This window comes from Pelodiscus sinensis, chromosome 10 (assembly GCF_052426305.1).
Source record: "Pelodiscus sinensis isolate ZL-2025 chromosome 10, ASM5242630v1, whole genome shotgun sequence".
In the NCBI taxonomy this organism is placed as follows: Eukaryota; Metazoa; Chordata; order Testudines; family Trionychidae; genus Pelodiscus; species Pelodiscus sinensis.
This window is the reverse complement of record NC_143061.1, coordinates 30,751,988-30,777,885: the sequence shown is the minus strand read 5'-3', so window position 1 is coordinate 30,777,885 and position 25,898 is coordinate 30,751,988. Positions and strand designations below refer to the sequence as shown.

The following is a 25,898-nucleotide window of genomic DNA, read 5'->3' as shown; positions in this document are numbered from 1 at the left end:
CACCACGCTAGGGGGGGGCATCAATTTAGCTGCCAAAAGTTATGTTGTTAACTTTTTTATGATTATTTCCTATTTTGTATATATTCCAACAGTCGACCGTGAAAAGGTTTCAGCAAAACCTTCAAAAAGTAAATAGGAAGATAGTTATCATAGAATCATAGGACTGGAAGGGACCTCGAGAGGTCATCGAGTCCAGCCCCCACCCTCAAGGCATGACCAAGCTCTGTCTACACCATCCCTGACAGATGTCTATCTAACCTGTTCTTAAATATCTCCAGAGAGGGAGATTCCACCACCTCCCTTGGCAATTTATTCCAATATTTGACCACCCTGACAGTTAGGAATTTTTTCCTAATGTCCAATCTAAACCTCCCCTGCTGCACTTTAAGCCCATTACTCCTTGTCCTGTCCTCAGAAACCAAGAGGAACAAATTTTCTCCTTCCTCCTTGTGACACCCTTTTAGATATTTGAAAACCGCTATCATGTCCCCCCTTAATCTTCTTTTTTCCAAACTAAACAAGCCCAGTTCATGAAGCCTGGCTTCATAGGTCATGTTCTCTAGACCTTTAATCATTCTTGTCGCTCTTCTCTATACCCTTTCCAATTTCTCCACATCTTTCTTGAAATGTGGCACCCAGAACTGGACACAGTACTCCAGCTGAGGCCTAACTAGTGCAGAGTAGAGCGGCAGAATGACTTCACGAGTTTTGCTTACAACACACCTGTTGATACAACCTAGAATCATTTTTGCTTTTTTTGCAACAGCATCACACTGTTGACTCATATTCAACTTGTGGTCCACTATGACCCCTAGATCCCTTTCCGCCATGCTCCTTCCTAGACAGTCGCTTCCCATCTTGTATGTATGGAACTGATTGTTCCTTCCTAAGTGGAGCACTTTGCATTTCTCTTTATTAAACTTCATCCTGTTTACCTCTGACCATTTCTCTAACTTGCTAAGGTCATTTTGAATTATGTCCCTATCCTCCAAAGTAGTTGCAACCCCGCTCAGTTTGGTATCATCTGCAAACTTAATAAGCGTACTCTCTATCCCAATATCTACATCATTGATGAAGATATTGAACAGTACGGGTCCCAAAACAGACCCTTGCGGAACTCCACTTGTTATCCCTTTCCAGCAGGATTTAGAACCGTTAACAACAACTCTCTGACTACGGTTATCCAGCCAATAATGCACCCACCTTATCGTGGCCCTATCTAAGTTATATTTGCCTAGTTTATCAATAAGAATATCATGCGAGACCGTATCAAATGCCTTACTAAAGTCTAGGTATATGACATCCACCGCTTCTCCCTTATCCACAAGGCTCGTTATCCTATCAAAGAAAGCTATCAGATTAGTTTGGCATGACTTGTTCTTCATAACACTGCATGTGATGGAGGGAGGGGAGATAAAGAAAGCAAGGGGGCAGGGCTTCAAAAGATGGGACAGGGGCAGGGCCTTGGGAAAGGGAAGGGATGGGGTGTTCAGATTCGTGCAATTAGAAAACTGGCAGCCCTGTACAGGGCCCTTTACATTGCTAGAGCAGAGTAAAAGGGCTCTTAGTTTAAATGACAATCAAGCCCACAGTGTATAGGGCATCCAGAGATACAGGGTTCAGAAAAGAATTAAGTAAGTTCATGGGGGATAGGTCCATTAATGGGCTATTAGCCAAGATGGTCAGGGATACAACCTCATGCTCTGAATGAGGATACAACCTCAGTCCCTATCTCTGGTTGCCAGACACAGGGACTGGACGACAGGAATGGCTCATTCGATAATTGTCCTATTCTGTTCAGTCCCTCTTAAACATCCAGCATTGGCCAGTGTGGAAAGACAGGATACTGGGCTAGATGAACCACTTATCTGGCCCTGCATGGCTAGTCTTATATTCTTATGTCCTTTTATACATAAGGAAATCTTCAGTATTGCCATTTGCAAAAGTTTAGCCACAACTATCCCCACTATGAACTTGAAAAACATATTGTTACTCTTCCTGCCATACAGCCGGCCTGATTCTTTTATCCAAAGTCATTCTAAACCGCAAATTACAGTATAAAAGAAGAAACTCAAACGTATCCCTCTGGAACCAGATCATGGCCCTATACCACAGGGGTGAGCCTTATGGAAAGAAACCATTTGTGCTCATATAAATTTAAAAGATATCATGATGCATATGCCAAGGAGGTAATATTAAATTACATGGACAGTTATAATACTGACATTTTCTAGCTTCTGAGCGCTTGATTTTACAACTTTAATAACATTCTTTAATAGACAGTAAAACCTGTGTTATCCGGCATGCTTGGGGATTAGGGTGTTGCAGTTATCTAAAAATTCTGGTTATCTGAGGGTCCCATCAACCTAGGAAAAACCAATGGACAATAATAGTAAAACTCAAGTTTTTAACACTGGTAGTTTTGTGAGGCAGTCGGTCTCACATTTCTATTTTGAGTTAAATATAATTAGTACTTCTTAAACAAAAAATTGTTAAGCCAGTCATGGTAAAAAAAAGCCAGGCCTGTGCACCTGAAGATGTGACAGCATTGTGGCTGGGGGCAATGCCAGTTAAAGTTTTCTGGTTAACAAAGTTCCAGTTAACAAAGGTTTTACTGTAGTTTTTATATGAAATACAATACTTTTTGGACATTTTCCGCACAATTCAAAAAAAGAATACATTGGAGATAGATAGAACAATCTGTGATTATCATGAAGGAAAGGCTGACCTTTAGGTTACATATTCTATATTTCATGCTGTTTCTTTTGAGGGTTGTGTTCAGAACGGTGTGCAGTGCTGATCAGTCTGCACAGCACTGGAACTTAAACTCAGGACTTCTTCACATCTTACACCTTCAAGGGTACCATCCACTTTTTCTCCCTCACTCCCTCTAGACCAGAACAGGGCTTCTAGAGCTCCCGTTATTCTCCCATCCTTGAGACTACACACTGATACAACTCTTCCTCCAAAGGTGAATAGGTCAGAAAGACCTTCGCTTCCTACCACCAAGAGGTGAGTTCACTCACTGTTTGGGACTAAGACCAAAGCTGCAGTCTCCCATGCAGTGAAGTGACATAAGAGCATGCAAGGCATGCATTACATGCCCCAGGACTGGCTGTCCCACAGGATGATTCCATCCAGCCCCAAATGTACAACAGTGTCCCCCACATACTGTGGCCTCGCGCACATAGCACATACAAAGTCAGGCCACATGGAGAATGCCATTTTGCATGCAACTGTACATTTGCATACCTGAGTAAATAGATCACCATAAAAATGTAAGATGAATCCCCTGCATGTCAATTTGTTTTAACATGAATGTGTCTTACCTTCCCTCATCTTCCTCCTGCCACTGTTCAGTTTCCTTTATTATTCCAAGGTCACTCTCATTATCTTCAGGAGGTTTATTTAGCATTAGTTCCTTAGAGTAATGTTCATCCACTGTATCAAATATATTTTTCTCTGGTATTAAGGAGAGGGGCGGGAAAGGACGGGAGTGATGCTTCCTTTCTAATCAGAAAATTAAAACTATATCCTAATTATGAGTTTCACGTTGAGGTTTTTAAATGTTTAAGGTGTCTCCGAATTGTTAATGTACAGTACCATGGCCAAATCCTGTATATGCTGCAAATCAGTATCCTTTTCAGTGTTCTTCCCCAATTATGTGCAAAATATTTCTACAAAAGCACATTAATCATCCCTAGTCATGCCAGTTTGGGAATGCTCACACAGTACTCACACATATCATTCTTGCCAGCATGTGCCAGGCTGCATGGGCAGATCAGGAAGATTGTGCTAAACACATAGACCATGTTCCTTGGCTTCTAAACTCAACCCAAACCCTTAAAATCCTCCCTTGGGGCTTGAGCTGGAGAAGCTACACAATGTCATCTGAGTAGGTTAAATTCTGCCATCAGTTATATCCATATGGGGTTGTGGGGGGCGAGGGAGGAGTATGACAATTAATAATATGCAAGATGAATTGAACCTTGGCATAAGTGGGCACTATTTCCTGGACTTCAGTGGAGTTCCCGCTGCTTTTACCAGGCCTGGATTTGGTCCTGTATCTTGAACTTTCTTTAGAAACACTAAGAATAAATCCTCAGAGCATTCCTTTCAGCTAGTTTATCCACATTTTTAGAGATGGGAAACTAACACAAATCAATTAACCAACTTCTCCAAAGCCACCCAGTGTGGGGAGGGAGCAGGCTTTTGATGCCTTATAAATGTGTTGGTTTTTAAGTGCTTGGTGTACTCTTCTGACAAACCACACTGACCTTCAAGCATAGATCAAACATTTACATGCTAATAAAGCAAATAAAAATGGCCTCTGTATTAATCCTAACTACTGCCACATTTAATATGATTTTAAAGCCTTATTCTGAAATTGTATAAGCCCTGGGAGGCTGATTTCCATGTCTCTTGTACATAAAAATTGCAGTGCACCTTTCTAGCATAATTCACACCAATCACTTCTGTTCCTCATGGCTCATTCAATGAAAAATGGGACTCTCAACTGGTGCATTAAAAACAAATACAGGAGGCATGCTTTTTTCAGGGAGAGGGAGAAATCAAGTATGGAAAATAAGGACTTTCTCCTGCTCCCACTGAGGTGGATGACAAAATTACCATTGGCTTCAAACAGAGAAGGATCAGACCCTTATGCTCATTTCTCCCATATGGCCTCTAGGCCATCCTGAAGAACAACAGAGTGTGAATACAACTCTGGGGAAAGAAAAGTGGCTAAAGAAAAACTAGACATGTAATAAAGACAAACAAAATCCACTCTGGCTATTCTGTTCTAAGATGTCTAGGCAGAACAACATAGGTAGGTGTGAGCAGTTCAGTAGGAACAGAGAGAAATCTAAGAGTCAAAGGCCACCCAAGCTCAGTATCTCTATGCAAAGCAAGACAATGGAAGGCTCAGAATTCTTCAGTCAGCCCTACTCCACAGTGAAGATAATTTTGTCAAAATTTTCCATGGAAAATTGAGTCTGAAAGTCAAACAGTTTGGGTTCACAAATGCCTGTGTAGTGTCTCATGGGAGTTCAGGTGCCTTGCACCCATATTCTCCTCTATGGACCAGGCTCCTTGGCCAGACTACATCCCCCAGGATGCATCATAGTTTCCAACATGAATCCAATGACCACAGTGCATCATGGGAGATGCGATTCAGTGAGAAAATCTGACCCATATGGGAAGAATAAGGTAGGAGGTATGCAAAATACAACTTCCTGGAAGCATGGCAGCAACATTCTCAAATCAAAATTATTTGCGTTTTGGCTGAAATTGTTCAACAGAAAGTCAAAATCGTCCTCTGCAAGCCCACACTTTTTCACAAAAAAATTCCTTTAGTCAAAAAGACCAAGTTTTTCTCTCTCTATATAAAAATGTTTCCTGCAGGATGACAGAGTGACGTCATCGCGTCATCTGCATCCTGACGTCCAACTCCGCCTGAGTCCTCAGCTGTGCGGCCTCCTCCCTCCCCACTCCCTGGTGCTCCGGGAAGGTGGGAGCCATGCAGCAAACCCCCTCCCCCAGCTGGCCCTTGCACCTCCCCTTGCTTCATGCCTGCAGGGTCTATCACTTTGAAAATGGGGCACTGGGAAAGTTGCCTCGACCCCAAGCACCTGACCTGCCTGCCCCGGGAAGGGGCCGTCCCCAGAGCTCCCACCTGGCACTGCCACACGCAGGGTCCAGGGCTCACGGCACAGGCCCGGGGGCAATAAAGGGGAGAGCGCAGGAGCACACGGGGGAGCTAAGTAAGGAAAGTGCATGTGTGTGGGCAGAGAAGGCAGTGGGGAGCCCCAGGCAGACGTGTGCAGTGTGTCCATCCAAGACAAGAGGTCCCTGAGCCAGGGGTGGGGACCAAAAGGAAGCTAGGGCAAGGGTTGATGGGACACTAGAGGGTCCTGGGAGCACTGGGCATTCAGGGGCTTTGCGCATGGGGCTGTAAGTAGGGGAAGCGTTGAAGGGATGTGGGTCTGGGAGGGAGCTCTGGGATTTGAAGAGACACTTAGAGATGTCAGGAGATGACGGAGGCCTCTTAGTAGGTAGCTCATCTCTCTCTCTATAAAAACATTTTCCTACGGGATGACAAAGTGATGTCATCACGTCATCTGTGTCCTGCTGCCCACCTCCATCCTCAGCCACACAGCCTCCTCCCTCCCCTCTCTCCGGTGCTCTGGAGAGGTGGGAGCCATGGAGCCTGCCTCCTTCCAAGTGCACCCCCTATCTCTGCCAGTGAGTGGGATCGAGATGAGCGCGCAGGGTCTGGGCGGGAGGTGGGATGCAGGAACAGGCTGGGAGTAGGGTGTCTGGGCAGGAGGGAGGGTACAGAAGTGAGCTGGGGGTAGGGTGTCTGGCAAGTGGGGAGGGTGCTGAAGCAAGGGAGGGTGAAGGAGCAGGCTGGTGATAGGGCGTAGAGGTGGTGGGGAGGAGGGTTGGTGAACATACCTACTAGAGGGAGGGAGTTGGCATGCATAGCAACTGGGGAGTGGTTTGGCAAGCTCCTGCACCTTCCCTTGCTCTTGCACCTCCCCACTGGGTAGATACCCTAACCACCCCCAACCTGCTCCTGCACCCGCCCTTGCTTCTGCACCCTCTCTCCTGGCCACACACTCTACCCTGAGCCTGCTCCTATACCCTCCCTTCTGGCCAGACTCTGCCCCCTCCCATTGCCCAGACACCCTACTCCCAGCTGGCTCCTGCACCCTACTCCCACTCAGAACTTGCACCTTTACCCTCTCCTGCACCCCAGCTCCCACCCAGACCCTGTACCCCCATCTCTATCTCTCTCAGTGTATGTCTACACTACCACCCTAGTTCGAACTAGGGTGGTTAATGTAGGCAACCGGAGTTGCAAATGAAGCCCGGGATTTGAATTTCCCGGGCTTCATTTGCATATTGCCGGGCACCGCCATTTTTAAATGTCCGCTAGTTCGGACTCCGTGCCCGTGGCTACACGCGGCACGAACTAGGTAGTTCGGATTAGGCTTCCTATTCCGAACTACCGGTACACCTCATTCCACGAGGAGTAACGGTAGTTCGGAATAGGAAGCCTAATCCGAACTACCTAGTTCGTGCCGCGTGTAGCCGCGGGCACGGAGTCCGAACTAGCGGACATTTAAAAATGGCGGCGCACGGCAATATGCAAATGAAGCCCGGGAAATTCAAATCCCGGGCTTCATTTGCAACTCCGGTTGCCTACATTAACCACCCTAGTTCGAACTAGGGTGGTAGTGTAGACATACCCTCACTGGCATCCCTGCCCACACACTGGATCCTTCATTTTTGGCCCCACTTCAGAGCCAAAGGGAGCCCACAAAATCCACTAACCCTGGAACCCCAGAAGCGTTAATCTGGCCTGAGGCCTTGAACCTCAGTCCTCCCTCCCCCCACCATAAGGCTGAAGCACCAGAGGAGTGAGGTGTTTCAGTTGGGGGCCACATCAGAGAGGGTTGGGGGTTTCTGGAGGGTTTTTTTCCTTCTCACTTGTGTGGTCCCCAGCTGATTTTTCTGTGGGTCCTGACCCAAAAAAGATTCTCCACTCCTGCCATAAATAAAGACAATGTTGAAACCTTTTGTGTTGGACATAATATTTTACTTTATTTAAAATGAAGCCTGGCCAACAAGGCCCCAGTTGGGGCCAAGCCTCCCTCTAGCCACAGTGTCCTGTCCCTGTCCCTGTCCCCAATCCTGGGGCAGGCCCCACAATCCAGCCCCCACCTGGCCACAGGAGGGCCTGATAGCAGCCCCCCTCCTGCTGCAGCATGGTTAGGAGGGGAGGCCATGATCTGGCTGCGGCCGAGAGAGGGGGTTGGTGAGCAAAGCGAGCATGGGTCGCAGCACCCTAGTCTTTCAAAATATAGTTAAGACAGAAAATTTTGTACCACTACCTTTCTGGAGGCATGGAATCCATCCTTTTATTGCCATGAAAGCCCAATGTGCCCAAGATTCAACTGAACAATTGCAGTACAATTGTTTCCCCTCTGTCAACAGGGATCTGTGTATCTCCTTCCTCGTGTCATGATGTATGTGATTAGGCTGACCAGATAGCAAATATGAAAAATTGGGAGGGGGACTGTGGGCTAATAGATGCCTGTTGCTCAGTGAGCAGGGTTCAGACCTACATGGGAAAACCTCATTGGATTTGGTTCAGTGTTTGTATTGCTCTGCATGGGGTGGTAACTCCAAAACTGCCTTGTCTGGGGGGAGACCAGTGGATCTGGCTCAGCAGCATAGGGTGGTGGGAAGTCCCAGAGAGCAAGAAGGCTGGCATCAGTGGCATGATCAGCACACCAGAGGACAACTCTAAGGAGACTTCTATAATTCAGCCTATCACAGTAACCCATCACAATGCCTAAAACAAAGTCCCAAATATCAGAGATACCTGTATAAAATTGGGACATCTGGTCACTCTAACTGTAAAACATCAGCCGAAAAAAAGTATTAGGGAAGGTCAGGGAGTAGAGTAGACAAAGACTTATGTTTATTCGAATGTGGACTGTAGTGGACATTTTTTAGGATTGCTAGGTAATTTATTGTTGTTTTGCTTTGTGTGTGTATTGGCCTTCATGGATGATGTAAATCATGAAAGTTCTTTTCTTCTGCATCTGGTGTTTGTGATCCTTATACATGATAAAGTTTAAAGCTCAATGTTTGGATGGTTACCTTCAACTCTGGATGGTTTTGAAATCTTTTGGCCTTTGCTTAGATGAGAAGCAGGCTGGATGAACCGCTGTGAGGGTGGTATGAAGGGATGAGAGTTAGGAAGTTCCACATTTACTAACATTCAATACATTTTAGAACTAAGAAGACTTTCTCAGTTGTCAATTGAAGGAAATAAGCCAGATTCACCACTGACATGAGGAGCAACTCTTCTAAAATAGGCTGCTGGGCACTACAGAAATGCAAATTTCAGTTATGGATTAATTTGGGTCAGTGCTTTTCCTCTATCATCAAAAGCAGAATAATTTGCAGCACAGTAGAATTACTTTCTGCCCTTTCTTTGTAATTCAGAAGTTATGCATCTGTAGTGTGACATGACATATATTGTAAATTTGTACAAATCAATACAATATGAGAAATCCCCAATCAATCCAAAACTAATAAATTTTGGTAGATAGGGTACTCTGGACATAAACTTATTAATCTAATGACATGTTCTGTTTCAAACAGTCCCCGGCTTGTTAACTGAGCACAAGTATTCATAAAACACTTTCCATAGTAATTCATTAGTCTAATAAAACAATACATGAACACCTCGGGAAAGAGTATTGAATATTTATGCATTTTTAGAAAGTTCATAACTGCAGTTTGCTTGTTATCTGAGTAAGAAAGAGCAGGTTACTCAGAAAGAATTGAATTTGGCACTGCTTGCATCTCTGTAAACTTACAAACAAACAGTACTAGAATCCACAAGGGAACCCATCACAAATGGCTACTAAGATTGTTTAACTCAGATGAGTTGCCTTGTGAATCCTGCACTCATACCCCCTCTCAGATCCTGCCTCAGGTAAGAGCCTTTTCCTTCATGCAAACACTCTGGCTACATCTAGACTGGCATGATTTTCCGGAAATGCTTTTAACGGAAAAGTTTTCCGTTAAAAGCATTTTCGGAAAAGAGCATCTAGATTGGCACGGACGCTTTTCCGCAAGAGCACTTTTTGCGGAAAAGTGTCCGTGTCAATCTAGATGCGCTTTTCCGCAAAAAAGCCCCGATCGCCATTTTCGCGATCAGGGCTTTTTTGCAGAAAACAAATCTCAGCTGTCTACACTGGCCCTTTTGCGCAAAATTTTTGCGCAAAAGGACTTTTGCCCAAACGGGAGCAGCATAGTATTTCCGCAAAAACACTGACAATCTTACATGAGATCGTCAGTGCTTTTGCGAAAATTCAAGCGGCCAGTGTAGACAGCTGGCAAGTTTTTCCGGAAAAGCGGCTGATTTTCCAAAAAAACTGGCCAGTCTAGACACAGCCTCTCAGACCCCACACCCTCTCCCACACCGCAGTCCCCTATCCCGAGCTCCCTTCTGCACCTAACCTCCATCCCATACCTCACACCCTTCCATAGAAAATGGCAGCTCTTCACTACATACTAAAATCTTGGAATGGTCCCCCATCAGAAATTATTGCCCACGCCTGCTCTAAGACACCCTTGCTCTAAGATACTAGCTAGCCAGTCCCACTATAGTACCCTCCATTGGTAGTACCTTTGCTTGCTTGCTTCTGTTTAGTCTTGTCAAGATGTCAGTCTTCAAACATAAATCATCTCCCGCCCAAAGAGGACTATAGTCAGACTGTAGCACTTGAGAACAGCTTTTCAGAAGGATGTGACTGCAATGCATTCGTGAATTAGACAGGCTGAAAGTGATAAAGGCAAGGCTCTGGGTAGTATTAGCGGAGTTGTAAATATAATTTGAATTACATTTTTATTACAGACAGGAACACTTGAGGTAGTTACTAGTGAGTGGCTGTAAATTGTACCAGATGCTAAGTATATTTTAACAGCTTTTTAGCTGCATTTCTTATACTCACAAAGGGGCTCCCATTTTAATTTTCAGGTAACTCCAGATTTTCTGCAGAGTACCTGGGAAGAGAGAAATTGTTTTGAATTGAAGCCCAGGGTATCAGTTGTTTGAAATTTCTTACCATATGCTTAACTTTATAAGGCACAAACTATACTTCCCTAGGATACACGCTGCTGAATGGTTATCTTCACTGAAGGAGTAGGAAACCTTCAGGACACCACCAGTGACGCTCATCACGAATGTCCAGATGGTCAAGAAGAAGTGAGAAACTTGGAAATAATCATTGTGCCCAAGGCTAAACAAATTAGCAGAATTAACAAACCTTGGAGACAAGCAGGCACTCCCAAATGTGAGAAAACAAACAAGAGATAACTATGGGAAGCCTGATAATAATCATCAAAGGATAACTGGAAAACTCTGAGATAGAAATGTAGCCGTGTTAGTCTGGGGTAGTTGAAGCAAAATGCAGGACAATGTAGCACTTTAAAGACTAACAAGATGGTTTATTAGATGATGAGCTTTCGTGGGCCAGACCCATGATCTGAGGAAGTGGGTCTGGCCCACGAAAGCTCATCATCTAATAAACCATCTTGTTAGTCTTTAAAGTGCTACATTGTCCTGCATTTTGCTTCTGAGATTAACACCATTTAAGGATTAACAATTGCAGCATGACATTGCAAAACCACACCACACCCCCTACGTCAACAGTAATTACCCCTAACACAAGGGCAGAGGTGGAAATACTCAGTCCAGCAGTATGTCCCCAGCAGCAAAGGTCCTTTTCCTTCCTAAGGCAACAGTAAGCGCCAAGCACAGGCAGCAGCACCAGTAGGCAATCTGGTAACCAGGTGATAGCAGCAACAGCAGGGGAAGGAGCCCTCCACTCCCCCTCTGGGGAGCAGACCAGCAAGACCTCCAAGGAGCAGCAGCAAACAGGGAGTCCACAAGCAGGCAAGGTAGCAGGAGAAGTGGGGGGCGGGAGAATGAGGCTCAGAAGAGAAGCTGAAGCAAGAGCTTTGGGCCCAGCAGCGGCAGCTTCATACTGACAAGGGGTTCTGTAAAGCCACTGTATTGGCTTTAGAATGTTAAAGACCCTTTTTCCTACAAGCTGAGAAGGGGTTACCTCAGGTCAGCTATAGGGACACCTAAATCTAATTAAGAGTTGTGTGAGACTTTTAACCCCCCCCCCCCCCTCCAGGAAAGAGGGAGAGGAAGCTGCCACCATTGCCTCCAGACTAGTGGCAACAGGGAAATAAGCTGCTCCAGGTGAGAGGCTGTGCCCTTTCCCACAGGCAAATAGCCAAACCTGAGTGCCTGCTAGGAGAAGGTTTTTGATCTGAGGAAGTGGGTCTGGCCCACGAAAGCTCATCATCTAATAAACCATCTTGTTAGTCTTTAAAGTGCTACATTTTCCTGTATTTTGTTTTAGCTACACCAGACTAACACGGCTACATTTCTATCACTATGCTAGGAGAAGGACTGACATGCCAGAGCAACCCACAAGATGACACCTGCCCCAGTGATGGGACAGTGAAAGGTTCCCCCTAGATTTTTATTTGAGACTTTCCTTTTTTTGTTTGATGAAAGATCCCTCAGGCTTACCGGAGCAATACAAGCAAGGGAGCAAAGAAGGGGGAAGGCCAACCCTGTCCGATTGGAGCTGATTATCACCGTCCCAGAGGGGGTGGTATTAAGGCTGGTGAGAGAAAAGAGGTGCCTTGCCTCATGTAGTGTGGGGGTGGGATCTGACTTCATGGCGAACCATTCCAGGGAAAAGTAAATCACCCTTATCCCCAAAAAGGACAATGTAGTGAAAATGTTGATTCAGGCCATGGCAGCTTAACAATAGGCAACCAGGGGTCTAGATGGGTGCCTAACAGGAGTCAGTACAGCTACAGCAGGAAATAATCAACTGCTGAAGAGACAGCTACCTTGCAGTAGGTCATGAGGCAACTGTAGGCCCTGACCCATCTGGCAAGCAGCCATGCTAGACGCACCCCTGGAGAAGCAGCACTATCCAGCCATAGAGGACATGCGCAGAACAGGAAGTCTGCCAGTCTTTGCTTCTTAGGGGCCCTTCTAAGTCCCTAAGCTGAGGCATCTATGGACCGAGGCTGCAGCTCATGTGGGGAGCTGTGAGGCATGGAGGAGCGGTGGTGGTGACAGTGCCTGCACCAGTGGGGGAGGAATGAGGGATGGGTGAGAACACCAGCCCCATCAGTGATCCTGGTGAGCTCAGGCAGCCGTGGCAACAAGCTGCTCTTCTGCTTCCCCTTCCAGTGGGGCTCGGAGCACCCGGCCGCCCAGGCTGGTAAGTGACAGTGTGGGGCCAGGTGCCATAGTTCCCTCTAAGCTGCGTGCTTGTGCATGCAAAGGAAATGTCTACCCTGCCCACCTCCTAAGCAGAGCTGTGTGGCAGGGGGCACACTCGGGCTGCCAGAGCTGGAGGAACCACATGGCTGGCGGGCAGGTGGAAGGGCCGGCAGCTGCTCCAGCTGGCCAGGGCCGGAGGTACCATGTGGGGCAGTTACTCCCACTGCCTGGGACTGGAGGAACCGCATGGTTGGTGGATGGGTGGCTGCTCTGGGCTGGAGGAACCACGGGGCAGGAAGCAGTGGCAGCTGCTCTGGCTGGCCAGGGCCAGAGGAACTGTGTGGGTGGCAGGTGGGAGGGAAAGCAGCTATTCTGGCTGGCCAGGTCTGGAGGAACTGCATGGCTGGCAGGCAGTTGGCAAAATTACACATGACAGCTGAAAATTAATTGCCATAGTGACTATGCAAATTAATTGTCATAATGAATATGCAAATGTGTTTGTTGGTCCACTAAAAGTTTAATGAGTTCGCCAGTCCGTGGTATAAGCAAGGTTGGGAACCGCTACCCTAGAAGACTAGGGTCTGCCTAGGTAGAGAAGGAATGCCTTGCAGCAAAGTGGGCCATGGAAGCCCTCCATTACTACAGGCTTGAGGGAGGTTTACCCTGTCACTGACCATGCCCCCATAAAATGGAAGCACTGGGACAAGGAAAGAAAGGCAAGATAACGAGATGGTTTCTCTCATTTCAACCCTTCCACTTCAGAGTGCAGTGCAGGTCAGGGACTAGGCATGGCAACACTGATGGCCTGTCTGGGGTGGCTGTTTCTCAACCCAAACAGCCCAACCCTATGGTGATGAGCAAGAGATGGGGATATATGACAGTCAGATGGTGGCCAGAGGGTCCTGGAGGCTGATATCTTAGCCCTACGATGTTAAAGGTCCTTTTCCCTACAAACTGAGAAGGGGTTAGCTCAGGTCATTTAGGAGCAACAGAATCCAACTGAGGCTTTAGACTAGTGGCAACAGGAAAATAAGCTGCTCCAGGTGTGCTCCTTCCCATAGTGGAGACAGCCAAACCTGAGTGCTTGCTAGAAAAAGGACTGACACCCCACAGCAACCAATAGGATAACACCTTGCCCCAGCAAGGGGGGAAGCAAAAGGTACCCCCGTTTTTTGGTTGTTTTTTTTTTAATGAGGCTGTTTTCTTTTTTTTGTTTGGGGGAGGATCACCCAGTAAGTCGACCCTCAGGCTTACCCTGAAGATATGATCAAGGGAGCACAGAAGGAGGAAGACAAAACCTTGCCTGTATGGGGCTGACGACCCCACATCCACTGTGACCAGAAGAAGTGCTAAGGCTGGCAAGAAAAAAGAGCCCCACAGGATACACACTGCTTGTTCGTTCGTGTTTTATTTTTGGTTACAAAATCTTGCCTTCAAATCTTTTCCAGAAGACAGGCAGTGTCCATGAACAAAGCTATCCAATGCTAAGCTTTTTCAGTCAGTTCCAAGTATATATATCAATAGTTTCCTAATCCATGTCCAGCTGATGAGTCCTGGTCTTGTCATCATAAAATGAAGGGAGCAGCTGGTCTACCCATATTTAATTTTCTATTTAATTTCTCCCTGTGCTGCCACTTTATTATACAGATATTGACCATTTATCTAATACTTATCTAACACTATTAGACAAGACCATATTTAGAGCTATGTTATGATATAATTTGATACATAACCATCAATTCTGGGATTCAAAATTAACCATTTCAAGAAGATTCCAAGTCCCCACTTTTCTCTGACCTAATCTCTGATGGATATGGCAAAGATTATCATCAGATATTATAAAATTCTACATAGCTTTGCAGCTCAGCAGTAAAGCTGTGTTCGTGACTGTTTTTTTTAAAAAAAATGGCCTCCAACTGCATGAAAAGGCACAAAGTATTTCTTAAAAGTGAATTCAAACACTGAAATCTGACAGTCTGCTATTTCTGAGATGCTTCCTAAAGCTCAACGGGGAATGATGACAGCTGCGATTTGTTTGATTACTTCTTGTGATCATTTATTCATTGCTAGTTCTGGGTTTGATCATTCTGTATTATTGTCTTAGCAATGTTCATAGGACCATACAACTTTATCAAATATTGTAGATATCTTAAAATTAAAACTTTTGAAGTCTTTGAATCATTGTTTTGGAAGTCTGTCAGAATAACTCCTGCTGTCATCCTGCAATAATCTGAGTAAGATTATTGTTTCGTGGCAATGTGGAGTGTTACAAAATTAGGTCATTTAGTTGTAAATTACGTTCAGTCCTTATTATTTTCGCAAATATAATTCTCAGGTACATAATTGCAATGGTAATCTTTTAAAACCAAATTCATCAAGGATCAGATTCTTAGGCACAAATGACAGTATATGTTGGCTGTTCCATTCTTAAAGTTTTTCCAGGCCTCCCAAAAGTATCATACGATACTAAGGTGTGGAATCAGTTATCCAAATTCGTTCTTAAAAGAGGTTTCCACAGTTTGGCCCAAATTCAAACAGTCCTTTTTGGATCGAAGTCTGTGCCGCACATGCACACATATCTGTGTCACAAGGTGTCTGTCTGTCACACACGCACAGAGTCTCTCACTCACTCACTCACTCACTCACTCACTCACTCACTCACTCACTCACATGTACTCTATCTCTAACCCCCAGCCAAGCTCCTTCTGTCTAAGGCCCCAGAGTGGCCCCGCTGAGAAAATTATTTTCCACCCCTGATATACAGTAAAAATTCTGTGGTCCTTATTTGAGCAAAAGGCTCACTATATTGGTTACATTTGAATTCAGTGTTAATTTTGATTGTGTATGGGCCTCCAAATTTGACCGACAGTGTTTATCCTCATACCTGACATGGCAACCCTACATATTTGCTCACCTCTGTTGAAATCCTCATGGAACTATTTAGAATTCTTCAGTGCTGTTGATTCACTGAGAAATATATTAGTTATTTCAAATCTCCTGCATTCCCAAATTGACTCTCCAGTTTCTAAACTGGAAATGTAAATATGTTGATATTTTATAGTTACATAGTTAAAATCAGAACACAATACAGAAGCCAGAGAGTTCAATTCTGCCCTAAGTGACATCTCCAGCTGAAGCCCTAAAATGAATAGGACCGCTCAAACATAATTGAGGACAGAATGTAGCCCTTACATTCCATGTTTTGAACATTTGGGCTTAGCCCATCAAAAGCAATTGAAAGACTCAGATACAAAGTTTAAATTACTACCGGTGAACACAATCAAATGAACCTATTGCGTGGTGAATTTAGTATGACATCTATCTATCAGAATTGTGTGTGTTATGGGGCAAGTACTAATTTTCCTTTGCAAACACCTGTATGAAAACAGAGGACACCGTTGGCCCTTTATTCATACAACTTTTGCCATTTGATTTTCTTTGTCCATATGCAGTATCTCAAGTGAAGTACTATATGAGCATTCAGACTATATCAAGGGTTTGGGCAAATTATTCATTGGCTGTGTCTACATTGGCAAGATTTTGTGCAAAAGCAGCTGCTTTTGCCCAAAAACTTGCTGCCTGTCTAAAGTGGCCGCGAGTTCTTGCACAAGAACACTGATGTTCTAATGTAAGAAATCAGTGCTTCTTGCGCAAGAACTATGACGCTCCCACTCAGGCATAAGCCCTCTTGCGCAAGTGGCCAGTGTAGACAGGCAACATGAATTTCTTGCACAAGAAAGCCCGATGGTTAAAATGCCCATCAGAGCTTTCTTGCACAAGAGAGCATCTACACTGGCACGGATGCTTTTGTGTAAAAGCACATGCCAGTGTAGACGCTCTCTTGTGCAAATACTCTTTAACGCAAGAGTTTTTGTGTTAGAGTATTTGTGCTAAATCATGCCAGTGTAGACGTAGCCCTAGACATTTAAAGATTCAGTGAACCATCCCAGTGTTCGCAGTAGGCTGAGTGCTCAAGTGGCCACGCAGGAGACATTCAGGTGCTACCAAGCTGATTAGCAGAGTACCCACTGCCAGCAGCATGTGTTTCTACTGGTGGTGCATATCTATGCATGCCTTGGTGCACATAACAAAATTTATTCCACCCATGGATTGAAGAAATTAGAGGGAGCACTAACCATTACACATATAATGATAAGCAATGATCTCCACCTTTCTGACTGAGGTATAGCATGCGTGTAGTGCCCCTGTGGTCTAGAGAGATACTATAGGCCCAATTATCATACAGCTTATGTAGCTAATTTATTCTCATATACATCCACTGATAGAAATGTAGCCGTGTTAGTCTGGTGTAGCTGAAACAAAATACAGGATACATCCACTGAATTGTTTTGAATAAAAAATCATGTAAACTGTTCACCAGTAATTCACAAATGGGAAAAAAAGAGAGCAAGATTCATCACATACATTCTCCACTATGAATAGCTCATCTAGTTTTAGTGGTGCTTGCCCTGAACCAGCTGTGAGATTCTCAAGCTCTGTTTCCACAGGTGTGCAACAAAATACACAGATTATAAACAGTGTATAGATAAAACAAGGACAGAAAAATAATTAATCAGCTAATGAAGGGCTGCTTAGCTGTGGAATTAGTAAAGAGCATGATAAACTGGATTATAAAAGCAACTGAGAATAACCACATGCCCTTTACTTTAAGAAAATGTGGGCGGTATTGGTTCTTGTAGGTGCCGCAGCTGCTTCAGCTCCATTTCAGAGTCACCAATTTGAGGGGTAAGAATTTAAATTATGGTTAACCTGGCACTTTTTTGCTAAACAAAACTCTCTTAGCTGGTCTGCCTGTTTTAAATATGCCTTTTTCTCTCACTTCTTCCCCCACCAAGAGAGAAGGTGTTTCGTGTAACACCACGAAATGAAGACCAGGTAGAATTCATCAACAACTTGGCCAGCAACATGCAGGTAAACAAGATGGAGTTTGACAGAAGAATAAATTTCAAATTAAAGGCCTTGTGTTTTACCAGTACTGATCTCAGAAATATGTTGTCATATTGTTGAATTAGAGGCCTGATCCTGAGTCCATTCAAGTCAATGGGAATTTTCTTGTTGGAGCACAACTGGATCACAAGGCAGGAACTAAGCAAATACATTACTAAAAACATAGCTCTTAATCCAAGGAGAATATTAACAAAACTATTCCCCTACATAGGAAAGATTAAAAAGTATGGCAGGAAACCACCTTGGATCAACTGGGAGATCTTATATGATCTAAAAATCAAAATGGAGTTGTATAAAAAGTGGGAACTAGGTCAAATTACAAAGGATGAATATAAGCAAACAACACAGGTATGCAAGAGCAAGATTAGAAAGGCAAAGGCACAAAATGAGCTAAATCTAGCTAGAGGTATAAACCGTAACAAGAAGACATTCCATAAGTATATTAGGAGCAAGAGAAAGACCAAGGACAGGATAGGCTCATTGCTCACTGAAGAATGAGAAACATAACAGGAAATTTGGAAATGGTAGAGCTGCTTAATGACTTTCTAGTTTCAGTATTTGTCAAGAAGATGGATGGTGACGGGATGCCTAACATAGAGAATGCTACTGAAAATGAGCTAGATTTAGAAGTTAAAATAAAAAATAACAAGTTAAAAATTACTTAGAAAAGTTAGATGTCTTCAAGTCGCCAGGGTCTGATGAAATGCATCATAGAATACTCAAGGAGCTGATAGAGGAGGCATCTGAGCCTTTGGCTATCATCTTTGTAAAGTCAGGGGAGATTCCAGAAGACTGGAAAAGGGCAAATCTAGTGCCCATCTATAAAAAGGGAAATAACAACCCAGGAAACTACTTTGATCTGAGGAAGTGGGTCTGGCCCACGAAAGCTCATCATCTAATAAACCATCTTGTTAGTCTTTAAAGTGCTACATTGTCCTGCATTTTGCAGGAAACTACAGATCAGTCAGTTTAACTTCTGTGCCAGGGAAGATAATGGAGCAAGTAATTAAGGATTCCATCTGCAAACATCTGGAAGATAATAAAGTGATAGGTAACAGCCAGCATGGATTTGTAAAGAAAAACTCACGTCAAACCCAAACCAATCTGATAGCTTTCTTTGATAGGATTACGAATCTTGTGGATAAGGAAGAAGCGGTGGATGTGGTATATCTAGACTTTAGTAAGACATTTGACACGGTCTCGCATGAGCTTCTTATCAATAAATGGGGGAAATACAACCTACATGGGGCTACTATAAGGTGGGTGCATAACTGACTGGATAACCATTATCAGAGAGTAGTTATTAACGGTTCACAGTCATGCTGAAAGGGCATAACACGTGGAATTCTGCAGGGATTTGTTTTGGAACTGGTTCTGTTCAATATCTTCATCAACGATTTAGATGATGGCATAGAGAGTATGATTAGTAAGTTTGCAGATGATACCAAGCTAGGAGGGGTTGAAAATGCTTTGGAGGATAGGGTCAAAATTCAAAATGATCTGGACGAACTAGAGATATGTTCTGAGGTAAATAGGTTGAAGTGTAATAAGGACAAATGTAAAGTACTCCATTTAGGAAGGAACAATCAATTACACACATACAGAATGGGAAGTGATTGTCTAGGAAGGAATACTTCTGAAAGAGATTTAGCGGTCATAGTAGACGACAAGTTAAACATGAGTCGTCAGTGTGACACTTGCAAAAAAACCAGACATTTTTCTGGGATGCATTAACAGGAGTGTTGTGAGCAAGACACAAGGGTTACATCTACACTGGCATGATTTTCTGGAAATGCTTTTAACAGAAAAGTTTTCCGTTAAAAGCATTTTCGGAAAAGCGCTCTAGATTGGCATCATTTTCGCGATCGGGGCTTTTTTGCAGAAAACACTACTGTGCCGTCTACACTGGCCCTTTTCTGGAACAGTTTTCCGGAAAAAGACTTTTGCCCGAACGGGAGCAGCATAGTTTTTCCGCAAAAGCACTGATGATTTTATATTAGAGCGTCAGTGCTTTTCCGGAAATTCAAGTGGCCAGTGTAGACAGTTGGCAAGTTTTTCCGGAAAAGCGGCTGATTTTCTGGGATAACTTGCCAGTGTAGACACAGCCAACAAGTCATTCTTCTGCTCTACTCTGCACTGATTAGGCCTCAACTGGAGTATTGTGTCCCATTCTGGGCACCACATTTCAAGAAAGATGTGGAAAAACTGGAAGGTCCAGAGAAGAGCAACAAAAATGATTAAAGGTCTAGAGAACATGAACTCTGAGGGAAGACTGAAATAATTAGGCTTGTTTAGTTTAGAAAAGAGAAGACCGAGAGGGGACACGAGAGTGGTTTTTAAGTATCTAAAAGTGTACAAGGAGGAAGGAAAAAAATTGTTCTCTTTGGCCTCTGAGTATAGGACAAGAAGCAATGGGCTTAAATTGCAGCAAGGGAGGTTAGGTTGGACATTAGGAAAAACTTCTTTTCGGGGTGGTTAAACACTGGAATAAATTGCCTAGGGGAGCTGTGGAATCTCCATCCCTAGAAATATTTAAAACAAACAAAAGGACGTTTTTCTTCACTCAGTGCACAGTCAACCTGTGGAACTCCTTGCCAGAGGATGCGGTAAAGGCTAGGACTTTAACAGAGTTCAAAAAAGAGTTAGATAGATTCACTGAGATTAGGTCTATCGATGGCTATTAGCCAGGATGGGTAGACATGGTATCCCTAGCCTCTGTTTCTCTGGTGGTGGATGACAGGGGAGGAATCACTTGAGGATTACCTGTTGTGATCTCTTCCTCTTGGGCATCTGGCATTGGCCTTCTCCTCTGCCCCCAGCCGCAGAACTCTGTCCCCACAAAATGTATCATTATAAATGTTTCATTTTAGATTTAAATAGCATGAATAAAAACCAGACCATTTATTTCATAACTATAAACACATTATTTTAATTTTATATATCGCATAATTTAAAATAAACTGTTTATCAGAGTGTGTAAGTAAGGGCTGGGGATAGCAAGTGATGGACAGGAGGAGAATAGAGAGGGCAGGGCTTCAAGGAAGGGGCGGGGTGATAGATCTTCACCTCTTCTGAGATTTAAAAAGTGATCTTGGGTGTAAAAAGGTTGGAGACCACTGATCTAGACAGTGCTTGGTCCTGCCATGAGGATAGGGGACTGGACTCAATGACCTCTTGAGATCCTTTCTAGATCCATGATTCTATGATTTTATGATAACTTCATTTGTTAATGCAATAGACTCTAAAAAGAGAGAGAGAAAAAATGTATGGTACAATACTTTCAAATACATGTTATGCTAAATCCCATGTGAAGATTTCAGTTTTCAGTGGTTTTAGCTTAATAGTTACAACAGAATTTGATCCCTTAGAAATAGCCTAAAAAACTAGGCTTGTATCCAAATTCAACTTGCCTTTAGCCTTCCATGTGATATATTTTCTTCCCTGGATTTTCTTTAAGGCTTCCTTCCATATCCAATCAAGTTGAATGTTTTTTTTTTTTACTGACCTTGATGCAGATATATGATGACATGGTGATGACATGAGAAAAAAATAATAAAGACAGTAAATGTGTTTTCAAAACTTCCCTTCAGCTTTGAAGTTGTAAAATAGCTGTAGAAGGAAAAAACAGCCTCCTCTGTGAGCTGAAAAGATGATATTGTTAATGAAATGCAGATGTGGAGGCACTATCATCAGCAATGGGGTGGTAAAGGCAAAGCTATTAGTGTTCCACTGCCTCCTCATCCTCATTATATATATTAATATGCTATACTTGTTTTGTTTTCAAATGTGCCTTATAAAGGAATTAAATTAGAAGGCTGGTTTTTCTTTCTCCTAAGAAATGAGAATCAAAAATCTGCAAAATTATGGCCAAAACAGTTGACAATCAGAACTAATAATACATTTAGGGATAACAACTAGCTCCTACAAATATAGCGTTCAAGGATGGAAATTCCTGCCACAACCTGTCTTACACTTTGGGAGGAGATGGCTAGTGAAGAGGTATAGTCAGGAGAGATGGTGAATCAACTCCTTGCTCAGCAGCCTCTACATATAGGACCTCAATGAAGCCATCAGTGAGTCTGAAAGTTGATTTCTCCCAACAGTAAGCCCAAGGGTCCTTTGTAGTAGTACCACCAACTATCCTCTCTGGGCTGAGCTCCCTATCTGGGGAAAGGGAAGAGGTATAATTTGAACACTGTACCAAATTTAGTAAATCAGAACCCACATTATTTATACAAATTGGAAATAATGATCCCCATCTCACTGAGTTACGTACAGTGTGTACAGGGGTCCTATGGACTACAGATACTCCATGGAACCAATTTTGCATGCACTTTGAATTCTCATTGATCTGCATCAGTGTGTAAGGAATGCAGAACCTGGTCTTATCTGTTGTAAAAGATAATTATAATCCATGCACATAACTCATACATTTATAATTATCTGTACACAGTAGTAATGAGGAAAGCATGCTGGTGCCTTTATAACCGTAGGCTTAATCATTGGGAAGTGACAATGTTGACTACAAAAGAACCAAGAAAACTATAGTCATCTTTGCAGCAATAATGACTATTCCAAGTGAAACATACTTGAAAATATTTGTTGTTATTGGAATCAGAGTTCTCTATATTTTAAAACACTTATGCTTGCCAAGACTTCCTCCCCCAAAATCCTTTTTAAAAAAGAAAAAAAAATTTGGACTATGCTTAAAATTATAGGCAGTGATAAAACTATATGGTCAGATATGTCTGCTTAAGGAATGGCATGACAAAACTTTAGGGGGTGTGTCAGTCCTCAGATAATGAACTCTTAATTACAGCACAGCATTATTGTGCTATGGAGTAGAGATGCCCCTGGGCAGGGAATCAGTATTTTGTTTACAAATGGAGGCAGGGTCATTAGGATAAAAAAGGGTTGGTGACGAAGGATCCAGCAGCTTATTCTATAAAACAGGGATCCCTCTATGAGATGGAGGGAGAAGGGGCTGTTACTGAGATAACATGGGAGAGGAGGGAACTTAGAAAAAATACAGCCAATCCTCTGAGCCAACGGGACATTCAGAAAAAGGGAGAGATTTGGGTGGCATAGGTGAAAAGACGAGGCCAAGAAACCCAGGGAAGGGATCTGCCTCCAGTCATTATGTGGCCCCATTGCTTTAGTATCTGAGGTTATATCTAGACTGCAGGCTTCTTGAGCAAGAAGCTTTTATCAGAAGAGATCTTCCACAAAAATTTCCTGCGTAAAAGCACATCCACACTGCAAAAGTGCATCGAAAAAGTGATGCACTTTTGTGAAAGAAAGCGTCCAGATTGCATGGACGCTCTCTTGAAAGTAATCTCTGATTGCTATGCACTGAATGGCCAGCAGGGCACTTGTGCTTTTTCCTCTTTCCTCTTTGTGCTCAAAAACCCTCTTCCCCATCCACACACACCTTTTTGCAAAAGAACTGTTGCAAAATGAGGAATACCTACGCCAGAAAACCCCCTCTGTTCTTTTGATTTTTTTGCGCAAAAACGCACTTGAGGTGTGGCTGTTTCACGAGTTGGGGTTTTTTTTTCCGGAAAAATGGCCCTTTTTCCGGAAAAAAAAAACCCTCTATAGTGTAGACATAGCCTGAGTGCTTCACAAAGTCTAACCTATTTCTCCTGACAGCCCCTTGGTGAGATAGAGCAGTGCTGTTATCCCCATACAGATGGGATACTGAAGGACACACCAAATAAAGGTGGGATTTTCAAAAGGTCCTAGAAGGCCAAACTTGGTGAACTGAAAAAAAGTGATAGAAAGTAAACTAGACAGTTCTACAATCGTTTCAAATATTATATTCACAAGTTAGTAACAAAGTAAGCATACTAAAATTTTAAACCTAAGTAGTTCCCTTTAAGAGATGTGACACAGGATGTGAGAACACATTAGTATTAGAGCTGAGTGAGGCTAATATTTATTTAATTCTTTTTTAAATATAGAAATTAGATACAATGCTCCTGTAAGCCAATTTCTAAGTTATTATCTGCAGAATATCTGCTTAAGTGGAATCATGGCTAAAGTTGCTCCTCCCCCTTAAATCTGAAATGGGTCCTTGGACACGTGTAAGGAAGCCAAAAACAAATAAATAACTTTTATTATTGTGGGGAAGATAAATGTATAAATCTTAAATAATGAACACCAATTTACCATTGTATATTTAGATGATAGCATTCTCTGTTTACATTATTGTAATCCCTAAGGTAGTAATATTTTTTCACTGCTTTGATACCAAGAAAAAAGCTTTTGCCAAGGGAGGTGGTGGAATCTCCCTCTCTGGAGATATTTAAGAACAGGTTGGATAGACATCTGTCAGGGATGGTGTAGACGGAGCTTGGTCCTGCCTTGAGGGCAGGGGGCTGGATTCGATGACCTCTTGAGGTCCCTTCCAGTCCTATTATTCTATGATTCTATGAAATGTCTCAACTCCTATCCATAGCCTTTTCTCATGCAAGCAGGCCTACTGAGTCCCAGGCAAAATGTATGCTACTTAAGATATAAATACAAATAAAGACCCTACAGCAATGGTACCCAAAAGTCATTCCTCACCCCTTACTAGTAGTGGAATCTGTCTGTGCCCTCCCTTCCCATATCTGCGCAACCAAAGCAACCAACAGAACTGGAGACAGTACTGGGGATGGTAGAAGAGATGGGGCTAGGGACACAACTGGTCTGAAAGTGGAGACAGAATGAGGGCAGAGACAAGCTGCAGGAAGAGAGGGAATCAAAGCAGAGCCTGACCAGGAGCTGTGGTTGTGAGCAGAGAGGGAACGGAGGCAAAGCCATGTTGGGGACAGAACGAGGGGTGCAGTAGAGTGTTGGCTGGGGGCAGAACTGATGAGGGGGTAGAGATGGGGTTGCCAGCTCTCCCAGAGCACATAGAAGGCATCTAGTCCCTCTGGTCTGGGAGAGTTGGCAACTCTTGGCAGAAAGAGAGTGAGATCAGAGCTGGTACTGGAGGTGCAGCAGGGCTGGGGAGGAGCAAGACTAGTGACAGAACTGGTTTGGAGGCCGAGCAGGGCTGGAAAAATGGCACCTTCTCCTTGCCCTTCATGGAGGCTAGCACCACCGCCACCATACACTCCCCTGACTGTGACTTTGTGCCCCACAGTTTGGGGACCACTGCCGTATCACCCTAAGCCTGCAAGCCCCTGGCAAGGGACTGGCTGGGGGCATGCCTCCTCCTCTGAGACTGCCCCTGCCCCAAGCCTCTCACCCCCCAAGTGCCCTTTAGAGACAGTGGAGAGGGGAGGGGCTGAAGTTCCCTCTCCTGATTCGTATGGGAACACTGCTGGCTGTTCTCCTTCAGCAGGAAAGTGCAAGGGGGAATGCAGAGATCTAAAGGTCACAGTAGATAACCAATTGAACATGAAATCCTAGCATGATGCTGTAGCTAAGAAGGCAAATATGATCCTTGCATGCAAAAGCAGAAGAATACCAAGAAGGCATAAGAAGTGGTATTACCTCTTTATATGGCATTAGTCAGGCCTGCCAATGGGGAAGAGGGGGCAAAAAAATGGGGCAGTTACGTGGGGGCCCAGTGATTCTAAGGGACCCCAGGATCCCAGCTGCTGCCATCCCCATTCTTGTAGCAGCAGCTGGAGCCCAAGTCCCTTTAAACTGTCACGGGAGTGCTGGGCAGTCCATGTGGCTCTAAGGGCTGCGGGAGGGGGCAGCGCCATGATCTAGGTGGTGCTGAGAGCTGGCTGCTCCTGGCCCCACCCCTTCTGAAGGTGCGGAGCCATACCCCCACCCACCTTGCCCATGGAAACTGTTCCCCCCTCCCTCCCGGCATTAGTGAAACCATTGCTGAAATACTGTGGATAGATCAAGTGTTCACGCTTCAAAAAGAATGATGAAAATTGTAAAGGAGTCAGAAAAGAGCTAAAAGAATGATCTACAGTCTAGAAAATTTGTCTTTATTGTGAGAGACATAAGCCCAATCTATTTTGTTTATTTAAGATAAGGTTAAGAGGTAACTTGATCATGGGAAAGAGATTTCAGTTAGTAGAGTACTCTTGAATCTTGCAGAGGAAGGGTTATTAATACACTAGTATGCTCAGAA

At 43.8% G+C, this 25,898-nt stretch overlaps 1 protein-coding gene and 1 long non-coding RNA gene across 3 annotated transcripts in view; one reads left to right on the top strand and one right to left on the bottom strand.

Annotated features, from left to right (window-relative positions):
• Nucleotides 1–8,469: 8,469 nt before the first annotated feature.
• The window catches only part of LOC112544625 (uncharacterized), a 47,327-nt gene continuing 29,898 nt past the window's right edge, over nt 8,470–25,898 (bottom strand). Inside the window, exons 4-7 of one of the 2 annotated variants that reach the window (XR_016350363.1) lie at nt 20,576–21,317; nt 10,539–10,590; nt 10,214–10,364; nt 8,470–8,740 (exon numbers count right to left, since the gene is read on the bottom strand). This is a non-coding gene — a long non-coding RNA (uncharacterized LOC112544625). The remainder of the gene's footprint in view (nt 8,741–10,213; nt 10,365–10,538; nt 10,591–20,575; nt 21,318–25,898) is intronic. The other variant, XR_016350364.1, reaches the window with a different exon arrangement.
• The window catches only part of LOC102455777 (carboxypeptidase B), a 38,621-nt gene continuing 30,185 nt past the window's right edge, over nt 17,463–25,898 (top strand). Inside the window, exons 1-2 of the mRNA XM_006115917.5 lie at nt 17,463–17,590; nt 17,701–17,776. Coding sequence (XP_006115979.3) covers nt 17,520–17,590; nt 17,701–17,776 — 147 coding nt within the window. The 5' untranslated portion in view covers nt 17,463–17,519. The remainder of the gene's footprint in view (nt 17,591–17,700; nt 17,777–25,898) is intronic.